We start from the raw sequence: 26,653 nt of genomic DNA, 5'->3' as shown, positions 1-26,653 counted from the left end.
CAGCCGGTGTTAGTGGTGGAGAGTCAGCAAAGCAGTTATTCAGAAGCAGAAATGGCTGACTCCAGGGACCGGTGGTCGCGGCTCCGGTGATGACGCCGCCCCGGTCAGCTGGTCTCCCATGCTGCACTGTGGCCCAGTCATCAGGTGATTGGGTCCCAGTGCAGTATGGGATATCAGCTGACCGGAGGCATGGAAGACATCACTGGAGCACCGATGACTGCAGGTAAGTGCTATTAAGGGAGGGGGGGGGGTCTGCGATCACGGGGGGCGCGGCTCAGTGTCAGGGGCAGGGCTTAGCACCGGGGGGTAGCAGCGGCGGCCAGTCGGTGCATGCGCAGGGCACTAGTCACTGTATTTTTTTTGCGAATATATCGTGACTAGAGTGCGGAGGGGGTTCGCAGGGACAGAGCTTTCTCGCAAGTTCTGTCCCTGCAAGGGATTTGTAGTAAATCCCTGTGATATTGCCTGAATTCGCAATGCGAATTCAGTCGATAATATCACATTACAATCTGCATTACAAATGCGGATTGTAGTAAATAGAGCCCTTAAAATCTAACTACACATTAAATATATGCACTCAGAAAATGTGCACTATACAGCCTATATAATGATCATTATGTAAGGATCCCAGGCATATGTGTGCAACTACTGCAAACAACCCTGTAACCGGATTACCTCGCTCTGCCAGGCGATCACAGATCACAGATCATTGTTCGCTTACTTTGAATATTAGGGATTCCTGTCAGTAATTGCCTGTTACTGACTCACTGCCACCACCAAGATCCTACCTTAACTAAGATCTGTATTGTCTTTTACTGGGGATGTAGTCCACATCCCGGTGTGCGAATCCTGACCGCCGGCATCCCGAAGGTAAGTATTGGGAGTTAGGGGAGGATTAGGTATAGGGTTAGGGTTACTGTTAGGCACTAAGTGGGGAGGGTTAGGTTTAGGGTGCGGAGAGGGGGAGGTTAGGGTTAGGAACCAAAAGGAGGGTTAGGGTAGGGAGAGGGGGAGGGTTAGCATACCGACCATCAAGTGTCGGTATGTTAATCCTGACGGGATACTGTCCGCCGGGGATCCGCCTGCCGGAAACCCATACCCAACGCCTTTTACTGTACTAGTATCTGTCCATTAAGTGTATACTGTATGCCTAACCTGAGCGAAACACTAAAATGAAAACACCGCATCTCTGTCCCAAACTCTCCTCCAAATTTATGCCCCCTTGGTCAGCTCTAAGCTGCTTGGAAGACTTGCCTATCCACCTCGCTCCACTTAATGAGCCCACTCCAGTTCGGAATCAGTTTTCAACAATCCACAGACTGTACTGGCAGGGGAGATGGCTGATATAAACCCTGCTGCATCTAACATCATTACCCACTTCAATTCCTCCTGGATCTGTCTGTTGCTTTTGACCCTGCTGACCAGTCCGCTCTCATACAAAGCTACCTGCATTATACTGCCCTATCCTCTTCCATTGTTCACTTCTATGGGCTCACCTCATCTCACGTTCCTCTGTTGGTTGGAGACTACAATGCTTAGTCCTAGCTCTAAAATTGTGTTACCTACCCCCAAGGTGTTCGATGAGGAGCACTCTGCATTGCCTCCATCCATTAACTCTTAGGAGGTCTGACCCCAAGTGCGCCATCTCCGCGCGTCTTTCTCTATTGGCGACCACTTTATATAGACATGTCCCTGAGAGTCTGTTATACTGGAATCATACAAGGCTTCACAGACTCCCTTCCCTATTATCACCACTCCTTATACTGTGGAGCACAGCGCTATTGGCCACCAGGGTGTATACTCCTCTAGCACCCAGAGCACTACAATGCCCAGCATACCCAATTGCTCCCAGCTATACTTAGGGTTTAACAGGTTGTATAATGCTGTGTCCAAGCCACCTGTATACTACCTGGTTAATAAACCTAAGCTCTGGTTAAGTTACCTCTTGCGTGGACTAACCCCCACTGACAAACCGCGGCGTAGCTCCAGCACGCTAGTACTCCTGTGATCAGAGTACTGTCAAGGGCTAACTTTGCTAAACACTGCCACTGAGCAAACGGCCCAGTACCCAGATCTGTAGTGTTCCAATACAAGAAATGTATCCAGACTCTGAGCTTGTCACACACAAGACAATGCAAAATGAAACTTTGATGTGTGTGCCTATTATCCCCACATTGCTTACTGCCATAGTTTCCTTTTTACCCATATCATCTATTTTGCATGCAGCGGTGAGACCGATCTATGCGCAGGATTTGTTGCTGTGCTCTGTCGGTGTCACATGCTGCCCATTATATAATGCTTAGCCCAGTGGTTCCTAAACTTTTTTGAATCACGCACGCCCTAGAGTATCATCATTGTTTTCATGGCACCCCTAAGCCAAAAGTTTGTTATTGAGAATTTCAGAAATAATATGTAGTAAAGTGAAGTAAATTGCTCTTTCCTGTCATCCTTATGGTCAGTTATGTGGTGGGGACAGGTTTGCGCTTCTGTTTGTCCACATATTTACATTACATTGACCATAAATAATTTGATTTAGTGTTAGACCACCAACCTGAGGCACCCCTGCAAGTGTCCCGACTACCGATGCACCCCAGGGTGGCATGGCGCACAGTTTGGGAACCACTGGCCTAGTCCCTTGTGAATTTCCAAAAGGACAGTTCCTCTTTGATATATTTAACACACTGTACTGTGCTGTCCCTTATTCAAAGTACAACCCAGCAGCGATAACAAATGTTATTAATGGGGCAGAATGACTTAGTCATTGATAAATAGGCCCCTAAATCTTGTGTTAGGTCTCAACTGACAACGCACCTCACTGACAATAACAGCTATAGGAAATGGCCTCTTACCAAAAGACAATTGCAAAGTAAAAATAACTACTATATTTAGCTATACAATGATTTATGCAAAGTATGATGCTATAAAGGAACAGTTTATAAGAAATAAAAGAACACAAGTCTTTCTTGGAATCAGCTTAGTGTTTCCTTTGCTTCAGAACCTAAATTAATTTACTGTATGAGAAAGCTCAGAACACTACACCGATGTTTATTCTGCTGCCATACATACCTTTTATGTCTGACCTTTGTATTAGTGGTCACATCCTATTATGTCATCTGGGGCCTGACCCTGGGATTGATTCTCATTAATGCCAGTTACCTTAAATAGCTACGTCTTACACGCTGGCGTTTCCGTGCTGTTGCTGTTGCTGCTGCACTGATATGTATCATTGTCTCCTGTCTGGCTTTGAACTATTGCCAATGACACCAGCTTCATCTTGTCTTCCACCTGGACCGACTTATACTTGTGACCTCTACTCTGCTTTACTTGCCGACTGGACCAACTTCGGTTATTGTCAGTCGCTTCTACAAATACAGCTAAGCACAGTGGCAATCACTGGGGTGGAAGAGCAACACTGCAGAACACATTTTCTTGCCAACAGTGCTTTAATAATAATGTATAAAAAGGGAAACAGAGTCTTGACAGAGCTTATGTAATAAGCTTATGGGTGGAATGTATTAAGCTCACAAGAGGTACTGATATTGTACAATTTGCAGTTTAGTGTATCTGTCATACGAATATTGTATTTCCTGGAAACCAAACACACTCAAACTTAGCAGAAACAAGTGTTTCAGAGTCCAGCCTTAGGTTTTCCTGCCAAGTTTGAATACAAAAAACGAGGCAAAACGTCATCTTCCTGGCGTCGGCTCTAGTGTGTTTTGTATTGCATATAAAAGTCCCTCCCTTGTGATCAGGGCCATTTCACACAGGAGAGTGGAGGGAGAGGGTGTGGGTCTGTAGCCTGGAGCACTGTGAGGCACTGTGTTAGAAAGAAAATGCTTTAGTAAGCCATCAGGACACCATTAGCATTAGGTCAGGAAGAGTTAGGTTTCGGAGTTTAATCTAGAAACGAGTTGGAGTCTGGGAAATGACACTGCAGGCATCATTGTCAGTGTATGTGTGTTTGTCACACCCACTGCACACTTACACACTGCAGTGTAAACAAACAGGCTAGCTACTATCCATGTTGCTGTTGATTTATTTATTTTTTTAAGTGAACCTGCACCTTTTTTCTGCAAATACTTATTGTTTATCTGTCCAAAAAATAAATATTGTTTTCCTGTTTAAACCAAAAAACCTGCTGTATTTTCTAATTGAATTAAAAAATTATATTGTGTATTTCAAGAAATGTGTGTTCGGTTCAGACAAGTGACGCAGAGTATATTACTGATCTGTGTGCAGTTGTGTCCTCCCCTTAATCTGCACCCCAAAACAATTCTCACAAAGACGACGACACAACGATGTCTCCTGCTTGAGTTTCACTCAATCATTTAATCTGTCAATCAATGCTTTACCTGGCTTCCACTAAATTGTACTCCACCTCCATTTACCTGTGCTGACCTTGGACCTCTGATCTACTTCTTCATTAATGGGAAGAAACTAAAAACATTCTATAGCATCGTATAGTTTATATTAAACTTTAATCCTGTCTGCTACTGCAGTGCCACTATGCTTCCTAGATGTGCTATATTCTTTTTTTACTGCCATGTGTTTGTGCCACTGCTCGGTCACTTAGTTTAGCCAAAATCGGCTTGCTGCAGCCTTTAGCCAATATAGGTGTAAACTGAAAACAATATTGTGACTGGAAATTAATGTTTTGAGGTTAAAAATACTGTAGGAACAAAAACAGGCCCAAGTTACATGATTTTAGCTGTTTTTATCCATTTTTAAAGAAATCCAGTGCCAAAACACTTGAGGATGTTTTTGGCAAAACCAAAACAGGGGGTTATGCGCACATCTGTAATTTGTACATCTCTCTCAGTGAAGTATATATTATATTTATATTGTATAAAATATATATATATATATATATATATCTGAACAAGAATAGTTAGTGCGCAAAATGTAGTTCAGCTCACAAATGTATCTTGCGGAACAACAAGTCCCAGGATCAACTGTCACAATAAAGCGGACAGATCTCTGCAGTAGACTTTCTCCACCATCCTGCTCGCACCTAGACTATGTAATAGTCAGCGTCTTCCCCTCTGTATCCCGTATCCACTTTCCCACGGGCAAAAATAGCAAGTCTGAAAATAAGCACAGGCCACGCCCCTACACATTTCATAACGTGGACTTCGTCAGAGGGCCCTCTGACGAAGTCCACGTGATTAAACGTGTAGTGGTGTGGCCTAGCATATGGACGACCAAATGCAGGATTGCTGAATGCCATGGATGTTTGACACTTTATATTCTTTTGACTTGTGGTGGTTTTTGACCGCCACCGTTGGTACGCATATCTGTCTTCTGTTATTCTTAAACTGTTTAATAAATTTATCTGGTAATGCACTATTGGGCGCCCCCTTGATTGTGCTTATTTTCAGACTTGATGTATATATATATATATATATATATATATATATATATATATACATATATATATACATACACACAGTATATACATGATAGATAGATATCTATCTATCTATCATGTATATACTGTGTGTATGTATAAATATATATATATATATATGCACCATACACGCATACAGGTTGAGTCTCCCATATCCAAATATTCCGAAATACGGAATATTTTTGGCATGACTTAGATAGTGACATCTTTGCTTTTTGATGGTTCAATGTACACAAAATTTGTTTAAGGCACAACATTATTAAACATATTGTAGAAAATTAACTTCATGCTGTGTGTAGAAGGTGTATATGAAACATAAATGAATTTCATGTATGTTTGTTTGAGCCACAAAATTATTGAAAATATTGTATAAAATGACCTGCAGGCTGTGTGTATAAGGTGTATATAACACATAAATGCATTCTGTGTGTATATTTGGGTCCCATTCCCACGATATTTCATTATGATATGCAAGTATTCCAAAATACGGAATATTCTGTTATCCAAAATACCCCTGGTCCCAAGCATTTTGGATATGGGAGACTCAACCTGTATATAGGTCACAAATCATTGTTATTTGGGGATGATCTAGTTTAATTCTCTCTGCAGATCATTGTATTACCTGGACCTACCTTGTTTCTTCTGTCGCCATATAAAACACATCATCTGGTGCATCAATCCAGTTCATCTGCCTTCTCTTGACTGGGGGCAGACAACCACCTCGGATTAATCTGACCTTTGCTGGGTAGGATTTCCCATTGAGCAGTAAGTTTCGGTTTGGTCCCTTGTGGAAAAACAAAAAAAAACACAAATTATAAAGACCCAATTACTTTTGCTAACTTGCACACTAGACAGTGTTTATCTATAACCAGTGCAATATCCTCCATGTAATTAAACAGTGTATTGTCTTTTCTGTCTGCAATGTACACAGGCCCTGATTCAGAGCCGGACGCTCTGACAAAGCGCTCGCTCTGAATCAGGGCCGTCCTTCTTAGTTTTTAGACCACCCTCCTGGCCGCTCGTATAGCTGTGGGTGACCACCCACAGCTATAGCGAGCGGCCAGGAAGATGGTCGCGATGGTCAAGAATATCGCGTCCATCGGGCTTGCGATGAGACCCTTGTGGTAGCGTCTCGTTGCCGCAAGCCCTGGAGTGCTTTCGGCTCTACCAGAGCCAAAAGCAATCCCACTGACATCACTTGTGATGTCAGTGGGGACGGCCCCGGATGGTAGGCGTTCCCATGGGAACGCGTCCGTCTGGGCAGCCACGCCCCCGGCACGCCCACCAAAGGGGGCGTGCTGTCACTCACCATCGACAGCACGCCCCCTTTGGTACGAGACCTGGAGCAACGGCTTGCCCGTCGCTATCGGGTCTCGCGCATGCGCACGACGGAGCCGGCTCCTTCGTGCCATGTGCACTGGGCCAACATCGACCCGCTTGCGAGCGCTCAGCGCTCGTGAGCGGGTCTGAATCAGGCCCACAGTTCAATGAAAAATAATCACCTTTCTATTGGCTTCTATTATATTAATATTACATAAGAAGCTTCAATGAAGGCTGATACTTACTGCAAAGTGAAATGGGGGCTGGTAATATGGGTCTACTCTATTTATGTGATTTTTTGAGATAATCACAACCCAGTTTTGTAATTGGAGTTTTGCAACCTTTGTACTTAGACCCTAAGAAGGAAGGGCCTGACGGTAATTTGGATGCTACGCCGATATACATGCAAATGGTTGATATTTTGCAAATGCATCTAAGTCGCTAAAAAGTTGCACTGCGCGTGCGTCCTGCGGTGTGTGCAATCAGAGTCGCAATAGCAATTGAGATGCACAGTCTCAGAAATGTATGGATAATGTGCTGGGCGTTCCTGGGCAGTATCTATTCAGACACTCGGAGATGGTCCGTCTTATGGGCGTGGTATAGATGTGCCGCTGAAGTGGTTGCAAACTCAGACATTTATTCCCTCAAATTGGAGATCAAACTGAGATGGAGAATCTGGTGAAAGTTTTGATGGTACGACCATTGGCTGCATGTAAACACGCACCAAGCTGTATGTCAGCATCTAACTACACACCAAGCGGCATGTCAGCATCTAAATATATGCACCAAGCTGTATGTCAGCATCTAAATACGCACCAAGCGGTATGTCACCATCTAAATACGCACCAAGCGGTATGTCAGCATCTAAATACGCACCGAGCGGTATTTCACCATCTAAATACGCACCAAGCTGTATTTCACCATCTAAATACTCACCAAGCTGTATGTCACCATCTAAATACGCACCGAGCTGTATTTCACCATCTAAATACGCACCAAGCGATATGTCACCATCTAAATATATGCACCAAGCTGTATTTCACCATCTAAATACGCACCAAGCTGTGTTTCACCATCTAAATACGCACCAAGAGGGATGTCAGCATCTAAATACGCACCAAGCTGTATTTCACCATCTAAATACGCACCAAGCTGTATTTCACCATCTAAATACGCACCAAGAGGGATGTCAGCATCTAAATACGCACCGAGCTGTATTTCACCATCTAAATACGCACCAAGCGATATGTCACCATCTAAATATATGCACCAAGAGGGATGTCAGCATCTCAATACGCACCAAGCGGTATGTCACCATCTAAATATATGCACCAAGCGGTATTTCACCATCTAAATATACGCACCAAGCGGTATGTCAGCATCTAAATATACGCACCAAGCGGTATGTCAGCATCTAAATATATGCACCAAGCGGTATGTCACCATCTAAATACGCACCAAGCGGTATGTCAGCATCTAAATACGCACCAAGCGGTATGTCAGCATCTAAATATATGCACCAAGCGGTATGTCACCATCTAAATACGCACCAAGCGGTATGTCAGCATCTAAATACGCATCAAGCGGTATGTCAGCATCTAAATACGCACCAAACTGTATTCCAGCATCTAAAAACGCATCAAGCGGTATGTCGGCATCTAAAGCTGCACAAAGTGACATGTCAGCATCTAAATACACAGCAAGCGGCATGTCAGCATCTAAATACGCACCAAGCGGTATGTCAGCATCTAAATACGCAAAAAAACGGTATTCCAGCATCTAAATACGCACTAAACGGTGTTCCAGCATCTAAATACGCACCAAGCGGTATGTCGGCATCTAAAGCTGCACCAAGTGATATTTCAGCATCTAAAGCCGCACAAAGTGGTATTTCAGCATCTAAAGCCGCACAAAGTGGTATTTCAGCATCTAAAGCCGCACAAAGTGGGCACCTCAACCCTTGCACAGGCAGGCGCAGAATTGTACACCATGAAAGGGCTTGTACCATATAAGTGTAAAGTCGCACACTGTACAGTGGCAAATGACGCACACACAGATGCGGGTATGTGCAACTTAGCGTCAGCCCTCTAATGCCTCTCATAAATAATGCCGCACAGCGATTCCAGGACACATGATGAAGCATACGTACTGTATCAGAAAACAGATTATTAATGGCCAAGATAATATTTAAGTGATAGTTTGTCAATAAAACATATAATATTGAAAAACAAATATTGTAGAAACTTGAACAATAGAAATATGTGGTTTATATAAAAGTTTCTTACATGCATTATAAGGACAGCTGCTCTGGGTATTTTATCCAGCCAAAATGCTGACACCACAATGATGAATGTCATAATGTCCACATGGTTAAAATGCGTCCTTTGCACAGACATAATGATTATTGACTGAACAAGTACATAAAGGTAAAATCCACTAATTATGGAAACATTTTTTATGGAAACGTATGACATATGTATGGTGCTCTCTGGGCCTGATTCAGAGCCGGACGCTCTGACCAGAGCGCTCGCTCTGAATCAGGGCCCTCCTACCTAAAAATGGAGCGGCCTCTTGGACGCTCGCATAGCTGTGGGTTACCACCCACAGCTTATGCGAGCGTCCATGATGATGGTCGCGATGGTCAAGACCATCGTGACCATCGGGCTTGCGACGGGACCCTGCGGTAGTGTCTCGCTGCCGCAAGCCCAGGAGTGCTTTTGGCTCTATCAGAGCCAAAAGCACTCCCACTGACCTCACTAGTGATGGGCAGTCTGGGCAGCAACGCCCCCGGCACGCCCACCAAAGGGGGCGTGCTGTCAACCAACATCAACAGCACGCCCCCTTTGGTGCGAGACCCATAGCAACAGCTTGGCTGTCGCTATGTGGGTCTCGCGCATGCGCACGACGGAGCTCCCTCCGTCGTGCGCATGCGCATTAGGGCACCATCGTCCCGCTTGCGAGCATCCTGCGCTCGCGAGAGGGTCTGAATTAGGCCCTCTGACTGTATGCAAACATGTTATTCTGAAGTAAGGCAGGCAAATAACTGCTACCTGCAAGGACAGCAGGGTCACTGTGGTATTCTCAGCCCAGGAAAGCAGCTATGTGAGTGTGGGGCAGGAGGGACCAGTGCCTGCTTTAGTGGCCTTGATCAGCAATTTCCTAAAATAACTTGGCAAAGTGATGGTACAGGGAGTACACTAGAGACCTTTTGTGAATAAGGACTACTGGGTGCACACGGAAGCAGTCCAGCTATCAGAAGATGGAAATAATAACATGCCATGTTACTTGCCTCATTAATATCTGATTACACAGATAAAAAGTTGAAAGGATCGAGAGATGCTGAAAAATGTATAGCACAACCAAGAGAACAGGTACAAAGAGAATGACAGAAGCTTAGATGTAGGAGATGTCTAAACTGATTCTATTTTAGATTCATAAACGATCTAGAAGGCATAAAAGATGGTGGAAGTTTAATTAAGATCCAGGGCTAGATGTATCAAGCCTTAGCGAGAGATAGAGTGGAGAGAGATAAAGTACCAACCAATCAGCTCCTGTCGTTACATTACCGGCTGCATATTTTGTTAATTATCACAGCGATACTAACGAATAAGCACCATTGTTACATGGAGCCCTAGGTGCAAAAGGCATAACCTCACTACATTGAGGAGTTTGTAATTGGGAAGGAGGCAGTCGGTTTGACAGCACACCCCCTTATCAGTGTTTTAAGAGAGGGGAGCACCATTTACAGTGGAATACCTCCCAAAATACTTGACAGTTCGGACTGCAAAACCAAAATGATGACAGTTGGTAGGTATGAAAAGATACCTGGCAGGTGCATATACTCCCACATGCTGGTGTGTAAGGGCTGTAGCTGTGAGGATACGCCCTTACTGAACTCTGACTAATTGATAATGCAGCGTCACCCCTGTCACACCTCCCCAGTTGTATGTGTGCAGTAGATCTGCTCTGAATTAGTTCTACCCTGTATTCTCACATCATTTTCTGATCATGCACAGAGCAAGATTATGCTACGCAACCTGGTGTACAGTCAGCTTTGCATCCCCTCCTTAATATCAATGTGATGGAAGTCTGGTAACAGCATAGAAGATATAAACAGCTATCTGCTAGCTAAAGATAGTGACCCACCCTATTTTCTACACAGTATTATGGGTTGTCCTAAAGTGGACAACCACATTTGTAACAAATAATGGCAGATAATTCATACACAACAGCTGTAATGGTGCATACACACGTAACGATTTTGTTACCAACGATTTTATGTCAGATTATCTGTCAAATTTTTTTAAAGTGTAATGAACGAGTTTTTGAACTACAAACGATTTTTGTAACTTCCCTTAATGAAAATCGTCAGTTGGTCAGTCAGAATGAACTACAAACGGGAACGCGCATGAACGATAATCGTTCATCGTTATAACTCAGAAACTGAGTATGCAGCTTAAATAATCAATCAGCAGTGACTTCCCAAACTTTCTGGAATCATGGCACCCTAGAGTATCAGCATTGTTTTCATGGCACCCCTATGCCAGAAGGTTCTTATTGAGAAATTCAGCAAAAATGATTAAATTAAATAAATTGTGCTGACCTGTTATCCTCAGGGTCAATTATGTGGGGGAGGACAGGGTTGCGCTTCTGTTTGCTCACTTATCTTATGATAGGCAAATTCAGTGCTGGTGGTTGCCAATCACATTGACCATAAATAATTTGATTTGGTCCTGGACCACCATCCCGTGGCACCCCTGTTTGGGAACCACTGCTCTAAAGTATCATAGTGTGAACTAATGATTCTAAACGAAATCTGTATATGCAAACATCAGTACTAAGCACTATAAACCAGAAGATATCTATGATCTGTGTCAGCGAGTTAGGGATCTAGAGCAAGTTTTACATGAACCCTGTAAACCCTACAAAAAGTTGCTCCATCTCCCTCACAGCAAGCCCTGCTGCCCCTCTGACACATGGGGGACATAGACAATTTTGGAAATGGTTCACCAGCATTTTCTGAAATGTAACCTTAAGGCAATATTTATGTAGAGAGACCACTCATAGAACTGATACAGTTTACAGAGATAATTATCAAGACAACATATTGCTCAGACAGCTTGCACCTATTGTATATGAGGAGAGTGAGGTGCACATTTCCCAATACCTTTTTCTGGTTTAATGCATTAACCCCTCATCCTCCAGGATAGAAATGTAAATATATCATTGCCAGCTTTCTGCTAAGGCATCAGTGTGAACTGTCGAAAGTCACACTGTCCACATTCAAAATGTCGACCGCACAATGGCGACACAGTAGTAATGTGATAGACAGCATTTTAACTGTGTTTTATCATCATGTTTAAAGTTATAATGATTTGATGGTTAACATGCTCTAAATCACATTACTGTCGCGATTGTGCAGTCGATATTACACTGTTCACATTTTGACTGTCGACAGAAGACATGTCGACTTTTTAACTATCTTTCCTTGCGGATGCTGAGTGGCTTATCAGCACGCTCCTCATTATTTGCCAATGTGTTTGGTCGCTCTAGCTGCATTTTTATTTCTGAGAGTATAAAGGTTTTATTGCTACCAGCCTCCTCTCACCCAGTTTCCCAATCAAGGTAAAATCAAGATAGAAAAATCAGCCAATCCAAGAACTGAAAAAGAAATCAAGGACATCCTACAATTTAGCAGCAAGTGCTTCAGCATCACCCTGCAATCTATTTCCCCACTGACATGATACAACCCAGAGCTTCACACAGGTGGTTTGAACGGAGATAGCCGCAGCCTGCGAACGCAAGGTGGGTGCTCTTCTCCTCTGGATGATGTATACAGTACATGATAATACAGGTGTAAGCCATGCACTTATCTCTCTTGTTGAACAGTATTTTAAAAAGGGTAACGAGAAAGCTTTATGTTGAATGGTTCTATGCAAAGAGGATATTGATGGATAACAACAACTATGCAACAAGGAATAGAACATATGCTACTGTATTCCAAAACAGTCGGTACAACATAAAAAAAACATATATTATGTTTCCTTTATAGAAAATTATATTACAGCTGGAGCAACACGTATTCTGATGATCATCATTTTAGTCAATTAAGCTGCCCATAATTAACCATGCTGCACTGCCACAGTAACACCATACCTCCCAACTTTCGTGAGGTACACCATACACCTCCCCCCTACTGTCCTCTCCAAAATAAATCTCCCTCCTCCTGTACTTTCTGCCATACACCTCCCCCCTCCTGTCCTATCCGCCATCCATCTCCATCCTCTTGTCCTTTGTCATACATCTCCCCCCTCCTGTCCTCTCCGCCATCCATCTCCCTCCTCTGTACATCTCCCCCCTCCTGTCCTCTCTGCTATACATCTCCCGCCTCCCCTCTCACTTACCTATTTTTACAGAGTGGTGGTCTGAAGAGGCTTCTCTCGTCGGCAGGAGAGTTGTACAGTCCTCTCCCAGGCCCAGTCACAGTGAAAGAGCTGGAGTCCGATAATGTGGATGCTCACTGCCAGCCTCGTCCCCTACCCCTACTTCCCTACTCAGTGATTTAGAGCAGCCACATCATAAAACTCCATCTTTTCTACTGAAGGCAGCTGGGAGGGCCTGAGAGGCAGGGCCGTAGCTAGGGTAGTGCGGCCGGTGCCATCGCACAGGGCACCACAGGTCAGGGGGTGCTGTTTGGGCCTGTCAAATTTCTGTTTATTATCATTCTTGCTTGTAGCTTCCTCTTATTTCATCCCCAGCATCTCCTGGCCTCCCCTATCTCTTCCCTGGCCCTTCCCCATGGAGCCATGGCCCTTTTTTGGGTGCATTATGTCCCTTTGAAAAATGAGGGGGCGCCAATGCTCTTTCTGGCACAGGGCACCAAAAAGTCTAGTTACGGCTCTGCTGAGAGGACTGGACAATGCGATCGCAACCAAGAAGGTAAGTAGCAACCCACTGCCCCTGGCCCAGCACACAGTATTTTTGGAATCCTGTAATACAGTACCCAGGATTTAATGACTATAACCCTTGTTATTTTTGGTCCGAGATCCCGGGATTGAAATCCCTATTACGAGTTATCCAGTGTTTTCATTGTACATACTTTTGTTGTTATTGTTCACCTTTTGTTAAGTTTCAAAAGATCATCAGTATAATAAAATATTGGGGTCCTTTGGTACCCTAAATGACAACTACAGTTTTCATCTACCTGCACACATTCTTGGAAAAACAATATCACATTCATACCGATCGTATAATACAGAGGGACCTAGAATGCAAGCAAGTCTTTTTAGTACTATGTGAAGATTACTGCTCAATATACATTCAGCAACAGTGCATCATTGGGCCCCATAGCCAAATTTAGGTTATAGCCCAGAGATACTGTATCACTCTAACCTCCTAAGCCTCCATTCTGCTCTCAAAACCGCAGAGCAGGGATATTTGCAGTACAGACCCTGCTGGGCTGGCACATGAGCATGTCTCTACTCTTCAGCGCAAAACGGGGTACGGAGAAAAGGCCCCCCAGCTCTGGGCTATGAAGAGGCTGCACCCCCTGCAGTGATGGTAGTGCCGCTATGACTGCCACTATTATACCATGAGTGGGCACATTTTTTACATTCCGACATGTATGTTCTGCATCTTCTTTATGTATAATCTCTAGTATTGGCTAAATAAATGTAGCTAATTAGGTGGACAAATGTGTCTCCAAATTAGGCAAAGAAACCACATGCAGCTTTCTGTCTAAGATATTCAATATGGTATAGTGAGACTAATTAATAATTGTGTCATTCTCCTCTAATTAATGAAATAATGAATAAAAGAGAATATGACTGAGGTTTCATGTTTTAGCGTACTTCCCTTATTGCAAAAAGATGATGAAAGTGGGAGATAATTGGGCACCTAATCTTATCCCTCGTTAGACATTTTTATCATCATATAGAGGGGGAGATTTATCAAACCTTTGAAACAGATAAAGTTGAGAAGTTGTCCAAAGCAACCAATCATCTTCTGTCTTTTTATAGACAGTGCTATATACATGATATCTAGAAGCCGATTGGTTGCTTTGGGAAACTTCTCTACTTTATCTCTTTTGAAGGTTTGATACATCTGCCCCATAGGAAGCGACCTCTATTGGGACATGGTTGTAGGGGGTAAAGGAACAGCCCATATTTGTCTTCTTTCCTGCTTAGATTATAAGAAAAATTAAAACCTTAACTTCTGCGTAGTCACACATATATATACACCACCACCACACTGCCATTGCATTCATTTCAATAGAGTGTCCCGGGCAGTGTGCATCAAACAGCAATGGAGCAACGACACAACTTTAAGTTCTGCTTCAAATTGGGTTTAATGCGGCGACGGAGACTAACAAAATGTTGGTGAAAGTGTACGGGAAGGATGCTGTGAGTAGAAAATGGATGTACGATTGGTTTGCACGCTTTCGCAGTGGCAAGGAATCGGTGGAAGACGAGCTCCATTGCTGTTCGACGCAAACTGCTCGGGACACTCTGTTGAAATGAATGCAATGGCAGTGCGGTGGCGACCGCGGGCAAACCCCAACTGGGAGCAGGTCCAGGCATGTCCATGCATGTCAGTGCGCATGAGCGACCTTGTTGCAAGCGTGGCATACAGATGTATCAGACTAATCACCAAACTTTTTAGACAGACCTCGTATATTTATGCAGCTAAGTACTGAATTTGTGTAGCACTCCAGAGCTCTAAGCTACTTTCATTGACAGCAATTTTTCTTTTTTTTTTTGCTTTAAATAAATATCTTACCATTTGTCTGGTTTGTCCGTGGTTAGGAATACCTAACAAACATGAAAGAGAATAGATCCGGTAAGACACTGTTTCTACCACAACAAAAATAAAGAGAGTACATGAAAAATTATCTATTGCTTTCTGCAATTTCCTTTCATAAACATTATAAAAACTGTATGCAATAAAGTGAAAAAAATATAAGCATACTCTGTACCTTTTATGTACAAAGTAATAATGAAAACTAACAACGATGAATAGTAGTGGATAATGTTAATGAATACTTTATCACTATCCAAACAGCAAGGTTGTATAAACAGTAAGCGCTAGTCCAGCGGAATGTTACAAACAATAATCCGATATACTTTGCTCTATAAAAAATTACAATTAGAGGCAAACATGTTTATGAAGTTACATGTTTTAGGGCTTTCACAGCATCCCATTTAAAGAAAGCAGCAAAATGTTAAACTAAATCTACAAATAGAAAAATGCTGATCTTCAGCATATATATTTGGAAATTTGAATCATGGTAGTACATAAGCTGTTTAATACATAGGTGCCGACTCTGTGGGACATCTCTCCAGGAGATTCTATAGAGGGAGGTCCCAGGAGTAAACGCAGGAGGCGTGGAATTGTTAATGCTTAATCAAGGCGCCAACCCCACTTCAAAATACCATGATTAAGGGTGGGAAGTGGGACCATGATGATTAAATTATCACAGTGAAACGCGTCATAATGGCCCACCCATTTCAATGCAGAAGTGATCGGGATGTGGGAGGGTTATCTAGTCTCCCGGGAATTGGCAGTAGGCATATAAAGTCTATCATTTTACCACCCCTCCTTTCAAAACACAGATATCAAGTGAAGAAGTTCCTCATATGAAAGAATAAACACGTTTGTCTCCATTCTAAAAATAACTGAAATGGCATTACTCCAGTCATTGTGGTACATGGGCCTAAAGAAGGACGGTGGCAACAGGAAGCAGCAGGGAGAAAGATGAATACTCTGGAGAAATATGGTGACATACAAGACTATATGGAGGCATACATTACTAATGTAAGGCTGTAAGCTGGCAACATGGAGGAATATATGATGGCATTATGGGGACAATGAAAGGGAGTATCAGTACAATACAGTGTCTGCATGCTTCACAATTTATATGGAAAGCGGTACGGATCCGAAAATGGTGACTAAATGGCAATGAGATAAAACTATCAAGTCAAATAAAAACATGTTTTATGGTTAACCCTTATCTGTAAAAGTGCATGAAACAATACAGAAATAATTGAGCATTTTAATGGCTAACGTCTAAAGTAATTGAAGCCATTAGATACAAGTAATGCTGCAAAATAAGTAACATGGGAATCTGATAACTAATATAAAAACTTCAAATAACTGTTCCTAAACATGGCAAATCTAATCTCAGAAAGTGTTTCATGAACAAACTCAGCAAAAAAAAAGTAATTAAGAGAGAAACAGGGTAGATGTTGTGTCATGCCAACCAATGCACATCATTAAATCTTCCTGGTCTAATGGGATTGCAGTTACTAACACAAGATTAAAGTTGATAAAGTACCTGGTCCAGGTTATATTCACACAGAGAAGCCAATTCTGAGTTGGAAGCAAAAAACAAAAAAAGCAAGTAACTTTGCACCTGAGCAAAACCATGTTGCACTGCAGGTGGGACAGATGTAAAATGTGCAGAGATTTAGGGGTAAATTTCTATACCAACTGAAACAAACCATTTTAGACGGCATGTTTGGGTCTAAAAACCGGCTATTTATCACCTGTCGGGGTTCATCTTCAATTGAAACCCTACGTCAGTATCAGACATTTGTTGCAGCTCTAAATACCGTTTTAATTTTTCAGTTCAAAACTGATCGCAAATAGTAGTTCAAAAACAACAACAAACCCATACAATTAATTAAAATTAATGCATTCTACATACATATTGTCCATATTTATTTAATGTATGTAGAATGTATTAATTTTAATGTAACACTTTTTAACCTAATGCACACTCACATCCCCTGAAGGCACATAATAAGTTGAACTTCACATCACAATATGGGTAACCATAGAATTCACAATTCACACATAACAACACAATTTTTTATATATTCACACATTTATTGGAGATTCATCTCATATATTCAACTTATTATCTGGGGTGAATTTTAATCCTTTCTTTAAGACTAAAATAAAGGATTAAAATGAGCCCCAGATAATAAGTTGAATAAAATTGAGACTTTTCTAGATATTCAAAAGTTTGTGAGAAAAATATCTTTAAAAAAATAACAAGTGGTAGAGATCCCTTTAGGCCTAAATCAACCTTTAACCCTACGTTCAGAAGGGGTTGTTTCGTGGAGAGTTATAGCAGAGCAGTAATCTCAGATTTGGATAACATGAACCCAAAATGGGAGAAGTCCCAAAATATCAGTAAAAAAGAACGGGAAGCCATCAAAATCTCAGTGATAATACTGAGATTATAATTAAGCCTGCCCACAAAGGGGGTGGAATCAATATTATGGACAATGAAAAATATGAAAAAGAAGTCAAAAGACAATTGGAAGATAAACAAACGTATATTGTATTGAGAAGTAACCCCAGTGAGCGGATGGAAAAAGATTTAACTACTTTACTGTCTAAATATAGAAAGGAAGGAGCCATTATAGAGAAAGAGGAAAAATATATTAAGGTGGAAGACCCCAGTCTTCTATGTTTTGACCAAAAAAAGCCTCCGGGGAGACCAATAGTGGAAGGAACTGGTTGTCTCACCGCCAATTTGTCACATTTTATTGACTATCACCTTCAAACTGAGGTTATAAAGCTAAAATCTTATATAAAGGATACTTTGGTCACTCTAAAAAAGTTTAACCAAATTAAGTGGAAAGAATATTTTATTCTAGCAACGGCTGATGTATGCAGTCTATATAACATGATAGAACACACACGAGGAATAGAAGCTGTGAAAAATTACCTTGAAGGAAGTATTTTGGAAGATAAGAAAATCTCCTTAGTAGGGATTGATTTTATTCTTAATAATAACTATTTCTGGTATAATGGAAAATTTTATCAGCAAAAAAGAGGTACGGCGATGGGCAGATGCTTTCATACGCTAATTTATTTATGGGTTTATGGGATGATCAAAATGTGTGGATGAATAATAGATTTTTAAAGAATATTAAAGTGTGGTTTCGTTTTATAGACAATATTTTATTTATTTGGGAAGGGAATGAAATTGATTTAGAAAAATTCTCTATGGAACTCAATGAAAATTATTTTAATATTGAACTAACTTATAATGCCAGTAAAGTAGAGGTACATGTTTTGGATTTAACTGTATATGTGGAAGATGGTAATATGAAAACTCTGTTCTTTTGTAAACCCACTGACAGCATTTCTTACCTTTCCATTGAAAGCAATCATCATCCCATGTGGATTAAGAATTTCCCTAAGTGGCAGTTGAGAAGAATCAGACGGAATTATACGGACATGAAGGTATATAAAGAACAAGCTACAGATCTGAAACATAAATTTGTATCCAAGGGGTACAAAGAGAAAGTTCTAGAGGAGTATATCATGGACTTAATGGAAGTGGATAGAGAAATCTTATTAAAACCAAAGGAAAATACAGAGAGTAAAAAAAGCACTTTATCATTTATTACCACCTATAATAATCAAAATAAGGAATTTGAAAAGGTGGTAAAGAGACACTGGCATTTTTTCTATCAAGGGATCCTTTATTAAAATCCATCATTCCCCAGGAAACCACACTTTGTATACAGGAAAGCAATGTATTTGAGAAATAAATTAGTCAAGAGTGCCATCCCACCTAATAGATCGGGCCAAATAAAAATGGTGGGATTCCATAGATGTGGCCTATGCTCAATATGTAGGAACCACACTGTACAACCCAGTAAAATAGAAGAGTTCACTTCCACCATTACAAATAAATCTTATCGTGTAACAGACTTTATCAAATGAAATATGAAGAATTGTATTTATTTGATAGAATGTTCATGCGGCCTACAATATATAGGCCGCACATCGAGGCCCTTAAAAGAACGGTGGGCTGATCACGTTAGAAATATCAGAAATGGCTTTGAAAATCACTCCCTATCGAAACATTTTAAGTAAAATCATAATAAATTATGTAAATCCCTAAAAAAAAGTTATGGGAATTAAACAGGTTCAGCAACATTGGAAACATTGGAGAAAGAAAAATGTAGAACAATATTTAGCCCAATCCAAATGAAATGGATATACGATGAATTCATTAGTACCCGGAGGGCTAAATATAGAATTCTAATTAAAATGGTTCTTATAAAGTCCAATCTACTTCCATAATTTTAAAAGGTCCTTTATACATTTTAAAAAAAAAAAGATAATTTTATAAAAAAAAATCTTTTATATATTTGTAATATTTTATATATGTTTTTAGGGGTGATATATTGTGTATATAGGCTACCAGTCTATGTATTTGATTCCTGATATTCCTGAAATTGGAGCAGTTTTTCTGTATTCTTTATGGAGGTATCTATCTCTTATTCTTACTTTTTAGAGTTGTTGATTAATATGTATCTTGATGAATTTTTACTCTATGTACTGATGTCGGATTTTAACTATATATATTTATAGCCAAACACTTTAATATATCACCATGGTGACTCCAATGTTTGCGCACTACGGAGATACAGGCAGGAAGTAGATATATGATCACTTCCGGTCCGTCAGATAGGAGCCGGGACCTATGTAAACTAGTAGCCTCATAGCGCATTCGCACTGTAATGTTTAGCATGCACTAATGTCAGGTGGAACGCAGCAGGAGGACCAGATTGTTCTTTCTGGTCAGGCGGGGTACCAGGAGTGCACCGGAACCGGAAGTTATGTGCGTTCCACAGGTTGGAACACATGCAACGTTCATTTGATATTTTCTATGTTTTGCTGTAAAGTTTTGAGGAAGCTTTCTCCATGGAGGATAGGGAATATGAGACACTTACAGGTAAGGGCCATATACCGAAGATTTGAACCCATATAGGGGAGATATTTTGGCTTATGCGAGATAAGGTCTCTAACACCAATATCCATACACATGAGGGTATATTAAGCAGACAGATTTACTATGACCATACACCTTGAAAAAGGCTCCTGGAGAGCAGAAACATGTTGGTGGTGCACAGACAAAGGGTTATCCAGGTATTAATTGTGGAGGATGTGCCTTGCACACACAGCCATTGGTGTTCCAGTAGCCTAGACCCGGGAGGTGACTGTTTATACCTATATGCAATTTTGTGTGTGTAGAATTGGCACCCCACATTATTTGGTACGCTGCTCTGTTTGTCATATGGTTGAATACTTACTGATATATTTTTAATCTGAATAAACGTTTTATTTCACTATATAAACCTTTTTTTATTATTATATTTTCTTTTTTTTCTATCAATACAATTTTATTGAAAATAGTCAAAAAAAAATAATAATGGGGGTACAGAAAAAAGAGAAGGGGACATAGGGGGCAAGAGGAAAAGAAACAATAAAAAAAAAAAAATACTTATCATATATATCAAACAATTATCAGAAAACGAATACATGACAGATAGGCAGACTAGGCATCTGAGTCTCCTGAGGGGAGTTCGTTTAGATTACAAGGGGAGGACGGAGTTAGGGGGGTAGGTCTCACAGAGGGAGCACCTTTACCATCAGTAATATAGATATACCATGGATACCACTTCACAATAGAAGAGGATGGAGCCATAGAATAAATAGCGTCCCTAGTCGCCATTTCGAAATGGAATTGAGTTTTTGTAATAACTTTGGCAAATGGAGGAGGGGAAGGAGACTTCCAGTGCTGGCCTATAGTAGCCCTAGCAGATATTAAAATGTGGCCAAGGACATAGTGAGCAGATTTGGGAATAGTGAGAGGATACCAGTGTAAAAGGGCTAGGGAGGGATCTAGGGGTAATGTAAGGCCAAAAACTTCCTTTATAAGGGAGAATACATCTAACCAGAAAGGACGTAAAGAGGGGCAATCCCCAAAAATATGAAAGATTGTACCTTCAGAGTGGCAAAAGCGCCAGCAAAATTTAGAAACCGTAGGCCAAATCCCATGTAATCTGGAAGGTGTCAAATACAATCTGTTTAGGAGTTTAAAATGCATTTCAGTGTGATTAGTGCATTTGGATAGGGAAAAAGAAGATAAATGAATAGATTCCCATTGTTTAAGGGTAAAAGAGCATTGGAGATCAGTTTCCCAACAATAAATACCAAAAAGAAATGGCTCCATGGGAGGAGGATCTAGATAATCTGTTTAGATTTTGGTCTGGTGGTGTTTGAAACGTAGTGGGGCCAGTATCTAATTGAGCTACCCAATGTTTAAGTTGTAGATAGTAAAACCAAGCTGATGGGCCTAATTAAAATTTGACACATAGGTCAGAGAACGGTAGAAAAGAGGACGGGGAAAAATTTTTTGCTAGAGACTCAGGACCTCATTCAGAGTCGGTTGTTGCGGCCGCACGGTCATAAGGGAAAAGAGGCCGGATATGCAAATGATGCACTCGCAAGTGGTGTCCTTAAGATCGGATCGTTAGCTGGCCGACCAAGGGGAGGATGCGGCCGTAAGACAAAAAATACGCCCCCTTCTCGTACACATTACACGTCATCTCCGGGCATATAAGGATTAATCGAGACCATCGGAACTGGTCGTAGAGCTTAAGGTTGACCATACCCTCTCTTAAGCACTACGATCAACTCAGTGTACAAACCACCCATGACACTACTTTGTTAATTATGCACTCCCATAAAACGCCGTTCGCATAATTAGGCACGCCTGCGTTCGGATCTCCACTCCCCCGTTTTCAAGCACCTTCCCCTGTTACCACCCACAAACGCCTCATTCTGTCACTCAAACTACCGACCTGGCTGTGTTCAAGGAGAGAGAAATTTCTGATCGTAGCAGCTAGTTTGCGCACGCGCATTGCGAACTTTACACATGCACAGTTTAGCGAACATCGGTGGCGTACGACCGTGCGGCCGCAACGACCGACTCTGAATGAGGTCCTCAATACCCAATCGCATCCAATAAGACATATGGAGATTGGGAAGCGATTTGTCTAATGTTTGTAGACATATGGTCCTGGTAGAGAGAGTGAAATTAAAATGAGTGAGGAGCCTAATATCCCATATCTTTAGGGTATCAAAGGCAGACTTGGGGAGTGATGGGAATTCTGGGCGTAGTTGTTTAAGTAACCACAAAAGGTCCGGTAATGGAAAACCTTGAAAAAGGGCACGTTCCAGGTCTACTCAAGACTTCGTGTGGGGGGGGGGGGGCGGGGCGGGAAACCAATCAGATAACTGGGAGAGGAGGGCTGCTTCATGGTACCTAAGTAGGTCAGGGAGCGTGAGGCAGCCCTGTTGTCTAGAGCGAATCATGCGATTATAAGCCATTCTGGGAGCTCTTTGCTTCCATACATTGGACAACATCAGTCTTCGCATTTGCTGTAACATCTTGCGGGGTATTACATATGGAATAGCACGAAACAGGTACATCAGTTTAGGCAGTAACATCATCTTGAATGCCGCTAGGCGACCTAACCAGGAGACCTCGTGGTTCATCCAGGCGGTGGCTAAAGCTGTCAACTGTATCAATAAGGGGGCATAATTAACGTTGAGGACATTATGGATAGATGAGGGGATAGAAATTCCCAGATAGGACAAAGAAGAGTCCTTCCATGTAAAAGGAAAGCATCCTTTCAGGGATTGAAGAATTGAAGGGAGAATATTGATAGGTAGGGCTTCAGCTTTAGTTGTATTATAATAGGAAGCAGCACTATAGCTGTTTAAAATATTGTGAAGAGGAATCAACGAGGTCTCCGGGTCAGTCACAAACAATAAAACATCATCTGCAAAAAGGCACAATATATGAGAAGTGTTACCTATTGAGAGACCAGGGAATTCAGGGGATGAACAAATCATTTGAGCAAGGGGTTCTATAGCTAATACAAATATTAGTGGAGAGAGAGGGCATCCCTGCCTAGTGCCGTTAGTTATCTGAAAAGAGTTGGAGAGGAAACCATTACTAAAAATCCGGGCTGAAGGGCCAGTATAAAGAGCGTTGATGGAGCGGAAAATATCACCTTGAAGTCCAAACCTGTATAACACCTGGCGCATATGGTCCAAATGGAGTCTATCAAATGCTTTTTCAGCATCCAATGATAGGAGGAGAAATAGTAATTTGTTATGCGAGACCCATTCTAACAAATCTAGAACTCGACGAGTATTGTCAGGAGCCTGATGTCCAAAAACAAAGCCCACCTGGTCAGGGTGTATCAACTGAGGGAGCATTGGATTCAGACAATTAGCTATTAATTTAGTATATATTTTTATGTCCGTGTTAAGAAGTGTTATAGGTCTATAGTTTTTACAGTCAGAGGGATCCTTGCCAGGCTTCGGGGTAGTCACAATTTGTGCTTCCACCATTTCGGAGCCTGTTTTGGAAGCCTCCAAATATAGCTGTAAAAGGTATAATGAAAACTTATCATGCGCTCCCAATATAGTTGAAGCAGCTTTCTATTAATTTGGTCAGGAAACTGACTAATTAAGAGTAAAGAATATATAGATAGAAGCGCTTGTAGTGCAAAACCTAAAATCATGTATTAAATTGATATAATGAATGGATCAGCAATGTTTGTATTATGTGCTAAAGGACCAGCAATACTGAAAGACAAACAGACACTCAATACATATAACACATGAAAAAATGTTTATAGCGCTTTCTGTGAATAAGTGGAGTGTTATGAAAATGCTCCCCGTCACTGCCCTTGCGATAGGTATAAGGTGCAACGTGTAGTAATCTGGCCCTACCTTTCAGTATAATCGGTCTTGCTCCGTACAAGGGGCCTGATTCAGAGCCGCTCGTAAGTGGCAGCTCGTTCGCTCCGAGTGATGTTTGCCCAACTGCGCATGCGTACGGATCGTTATACGCATGCGCGAACCAGTCAGTGCGGCTGAAATTCATGTGCTCGCAAAATAGCGAATGCCTGCTAATTTGAGTGACAGGATGAGGCGTATGTGGGTGGTAACAGGGGAAGGTGCTTGAAAACGGGGAGTGGAGATCCGATCGCAGGCGTGCTTAAAGGTCAAAACGGGCGTTTTATGGGTGTGCATATTTAAAACAGCAGCGTCATTGACCACCGCACTGGGTTATTTTATAGCCAGAACTGCTCGCAAAATTGTGGTAGCAAAAACCAACCACAAGAATAGCGAGCAGCTCATACCCTGTTCGATGTACTCGATTAATCTAATAAATAGCGGACATGACGTAGGATGCGAGCGGACAGGGGGCGTAGTTTCCCAAAAAACGACCGCAAGTTTTGTTAGCTCGTTCAGACCTAGAGGCGTGAACAGACCGCAAACAGCGAACGGTTCATTTGAATAGCCACCCCTATTTTCTGGATGAGCGAGCGCAAATAGCGACCGGTTCTGAATCAGGCCCAAGGTTAGCTCCTTTCAAACTGCTGGTGCTGGATTGATCAGCTGCGTGCTGTCTCCGTCTGCCGCCTATTGAAATGACAGCTCACTGGGACAGCGTTCTTCTATTCAGCCTTGCTTTGGATGCCGCTTCATTTGGAAGTCCAGATCCTCGCGCTCACTCTATGGTGACGTCAGTGGGGGTCAGTAAACACCAACGCGTTTTGTCACGTGTGACTTTATCAAGGTTGATCTCTGTCAGAACCGAGTTATGGGAGGTGAGAAGACCATTATGGGAAGACACAAGTTCTTGCATTTTTATTTCCAAATGATTAGTGCGGTCACCCACATTCGTTACCTCAGCGGAGATTTGTTTAACAAAGGTTTGGAAGTCAGAGGTGAGGTCTGTCCGAAACGCCTGAAGCATCTGATGGAGCATATGAACTGTAAGCGGAGCATCAGTAGGGGGTCCAGGCTGGTAATAAGGCTAGGTGGGGAAGTAGCCATGGAGGTGGATGCCACCGAGGTCTTCCCAGCAGATACAGCGTTGGGGTTTTTTTGTGAGATAAATTTAATAGGAGGTGCAAGGGTAGAAAGTTTGCCTCATTTGGCAGGCATGACGGTCTTCAGAGTTCGGAGGCACAGGTGGTAGAAAAAAAAACGCACACAAAACGGCTTTGGAGATGCTGGATTCTTAAATCACATAGGCAATTGAAGTATATATCTCAGCAGATAGGTATGGAGCATTATAGATCACATTGGAATGATATGAACTGTAGAGATCCCATCAGGGAAGCAGGAGCTGCAGAGGTCTCATGGGGGAGGTTAGAAAAGTATCACTGGAACAGCATGGTGATGTAGGGGATCACAGCCTTACAGGAAGGCAAATGGGAAATAAACAGTCAATCACCAACCTGAGCGCAGGAGTAGAGAGGAGACATGAGAGCCTTATAGTGACTAGGAGAATCTGGTAGAGGCCCAGGAGACAGCGTCCAGTTACACTGAAGAGAGCAGGCTGTGTTCCAAAATGGTGGCCCCTGTCAATCCTCAGGAACACTTGTGACATCCAGGGGAGAAACACTCCTGAAACTAGGGGGTCCGGGTCCAGCAGGCCAAGAGCAGTGGCTGTGGTATGTGGGGAGTGCAGCGGAGTGTAGCAGCGGCTGCGACGATGATGTAACGCGGCCCGCCAGCTGAGCTCCAAAATTCTCTGTCTCTGCTCTGCGGTGACCGCGGACAGGTAAGTCCAAATAGATTGACATGTATATACAGGCTTTATATTAGTCTCTATACATGTATATTTATGTGCTTTTATATATACATTTTAAATATAAATGTATATAGAGTGATTAATGTAAAGCATGTATACACATGTCAATCTATTTAGGCAGGTTGACATCTTCTAATTGGACTTACCTGCCGGCAGTCACCGGTAAGCAGGGATGGAGCCTGGTCGGAGTTACAAGATGCTGCAGGGACTTATGGGAAAATGTCCCTCTGTCCCTGCAGTTTTCCGGGAGTTTCATGTATTTATAATATATATATATATATATATATATATATATAGCCATTCTGAGATGGCATTATATAAAGTAAATATTTTTGGAGTAATTTAACGCTTTTTGCTTTGCTGAACAGAAAAAAGCGTTAAAGCACTGTAGATATCAATGGCTGATCCCTACACTGCGGAACTCAGCGAGA

General features: G+C 42.0%; 1 protein-coding gene across 9 annotated transcripts in view; it reads right to left on the bottom strand.

Moving 5' to 3' along the window:
- The window catches only part of MTA1 (metastasis associated 1), a 276,561-nt gene that overhangs the window by 27,582 nt on the left and 222,326 nt on the right, over positions 1-26,653 (bottom strand). For 4 of the 9 annotated variants that reach the window (XM_088479146.1, XM_088479148.1, XM_088479147.1 and 1 more), the window contains 2 exons: positions 15,506-15,537; positions 6,040-6,191 (listed from right to left, as the gene is read on the bottom strand). In XM_088479146.1, the coding sequence (XP_088335272.1) occupies positions 6,040-6,191; positions 15,506-15,537 (184 nt within the window). Of the gene's footprint in view, positions 1-6,029; positions 6,192-15,505; positions 15,538-26,653 lie in introns of all 9 variants that reach the window. The other 5 variants (XM_088479151.1, XM_088479153.1, XM_088479155.1 and 2 more) reach the window with 3 other exon arrangements.

The sequence above is a fragment of the Taudactylus pleione genome, unplaced genomic scaffold, assembly GCF_031769625.1.
Source record: "Taudactylus pleione unplaced genomic scaffold, aTauple2 ptg000227l, whole genome shotgun sequence".
In the NCBI taxonomy this organism is placed as follows: domain Eukaryota; kingdom Metazoa; phylum Chordata; class Amphibia; order Anura; family Myobatrachidae; genus Taudactylus; species Taudactylus pleione.
Note: the sequence above shows the minus strand (reverse complement) of the source record. Positions and strands in the feature narration are given on the sequence as shown.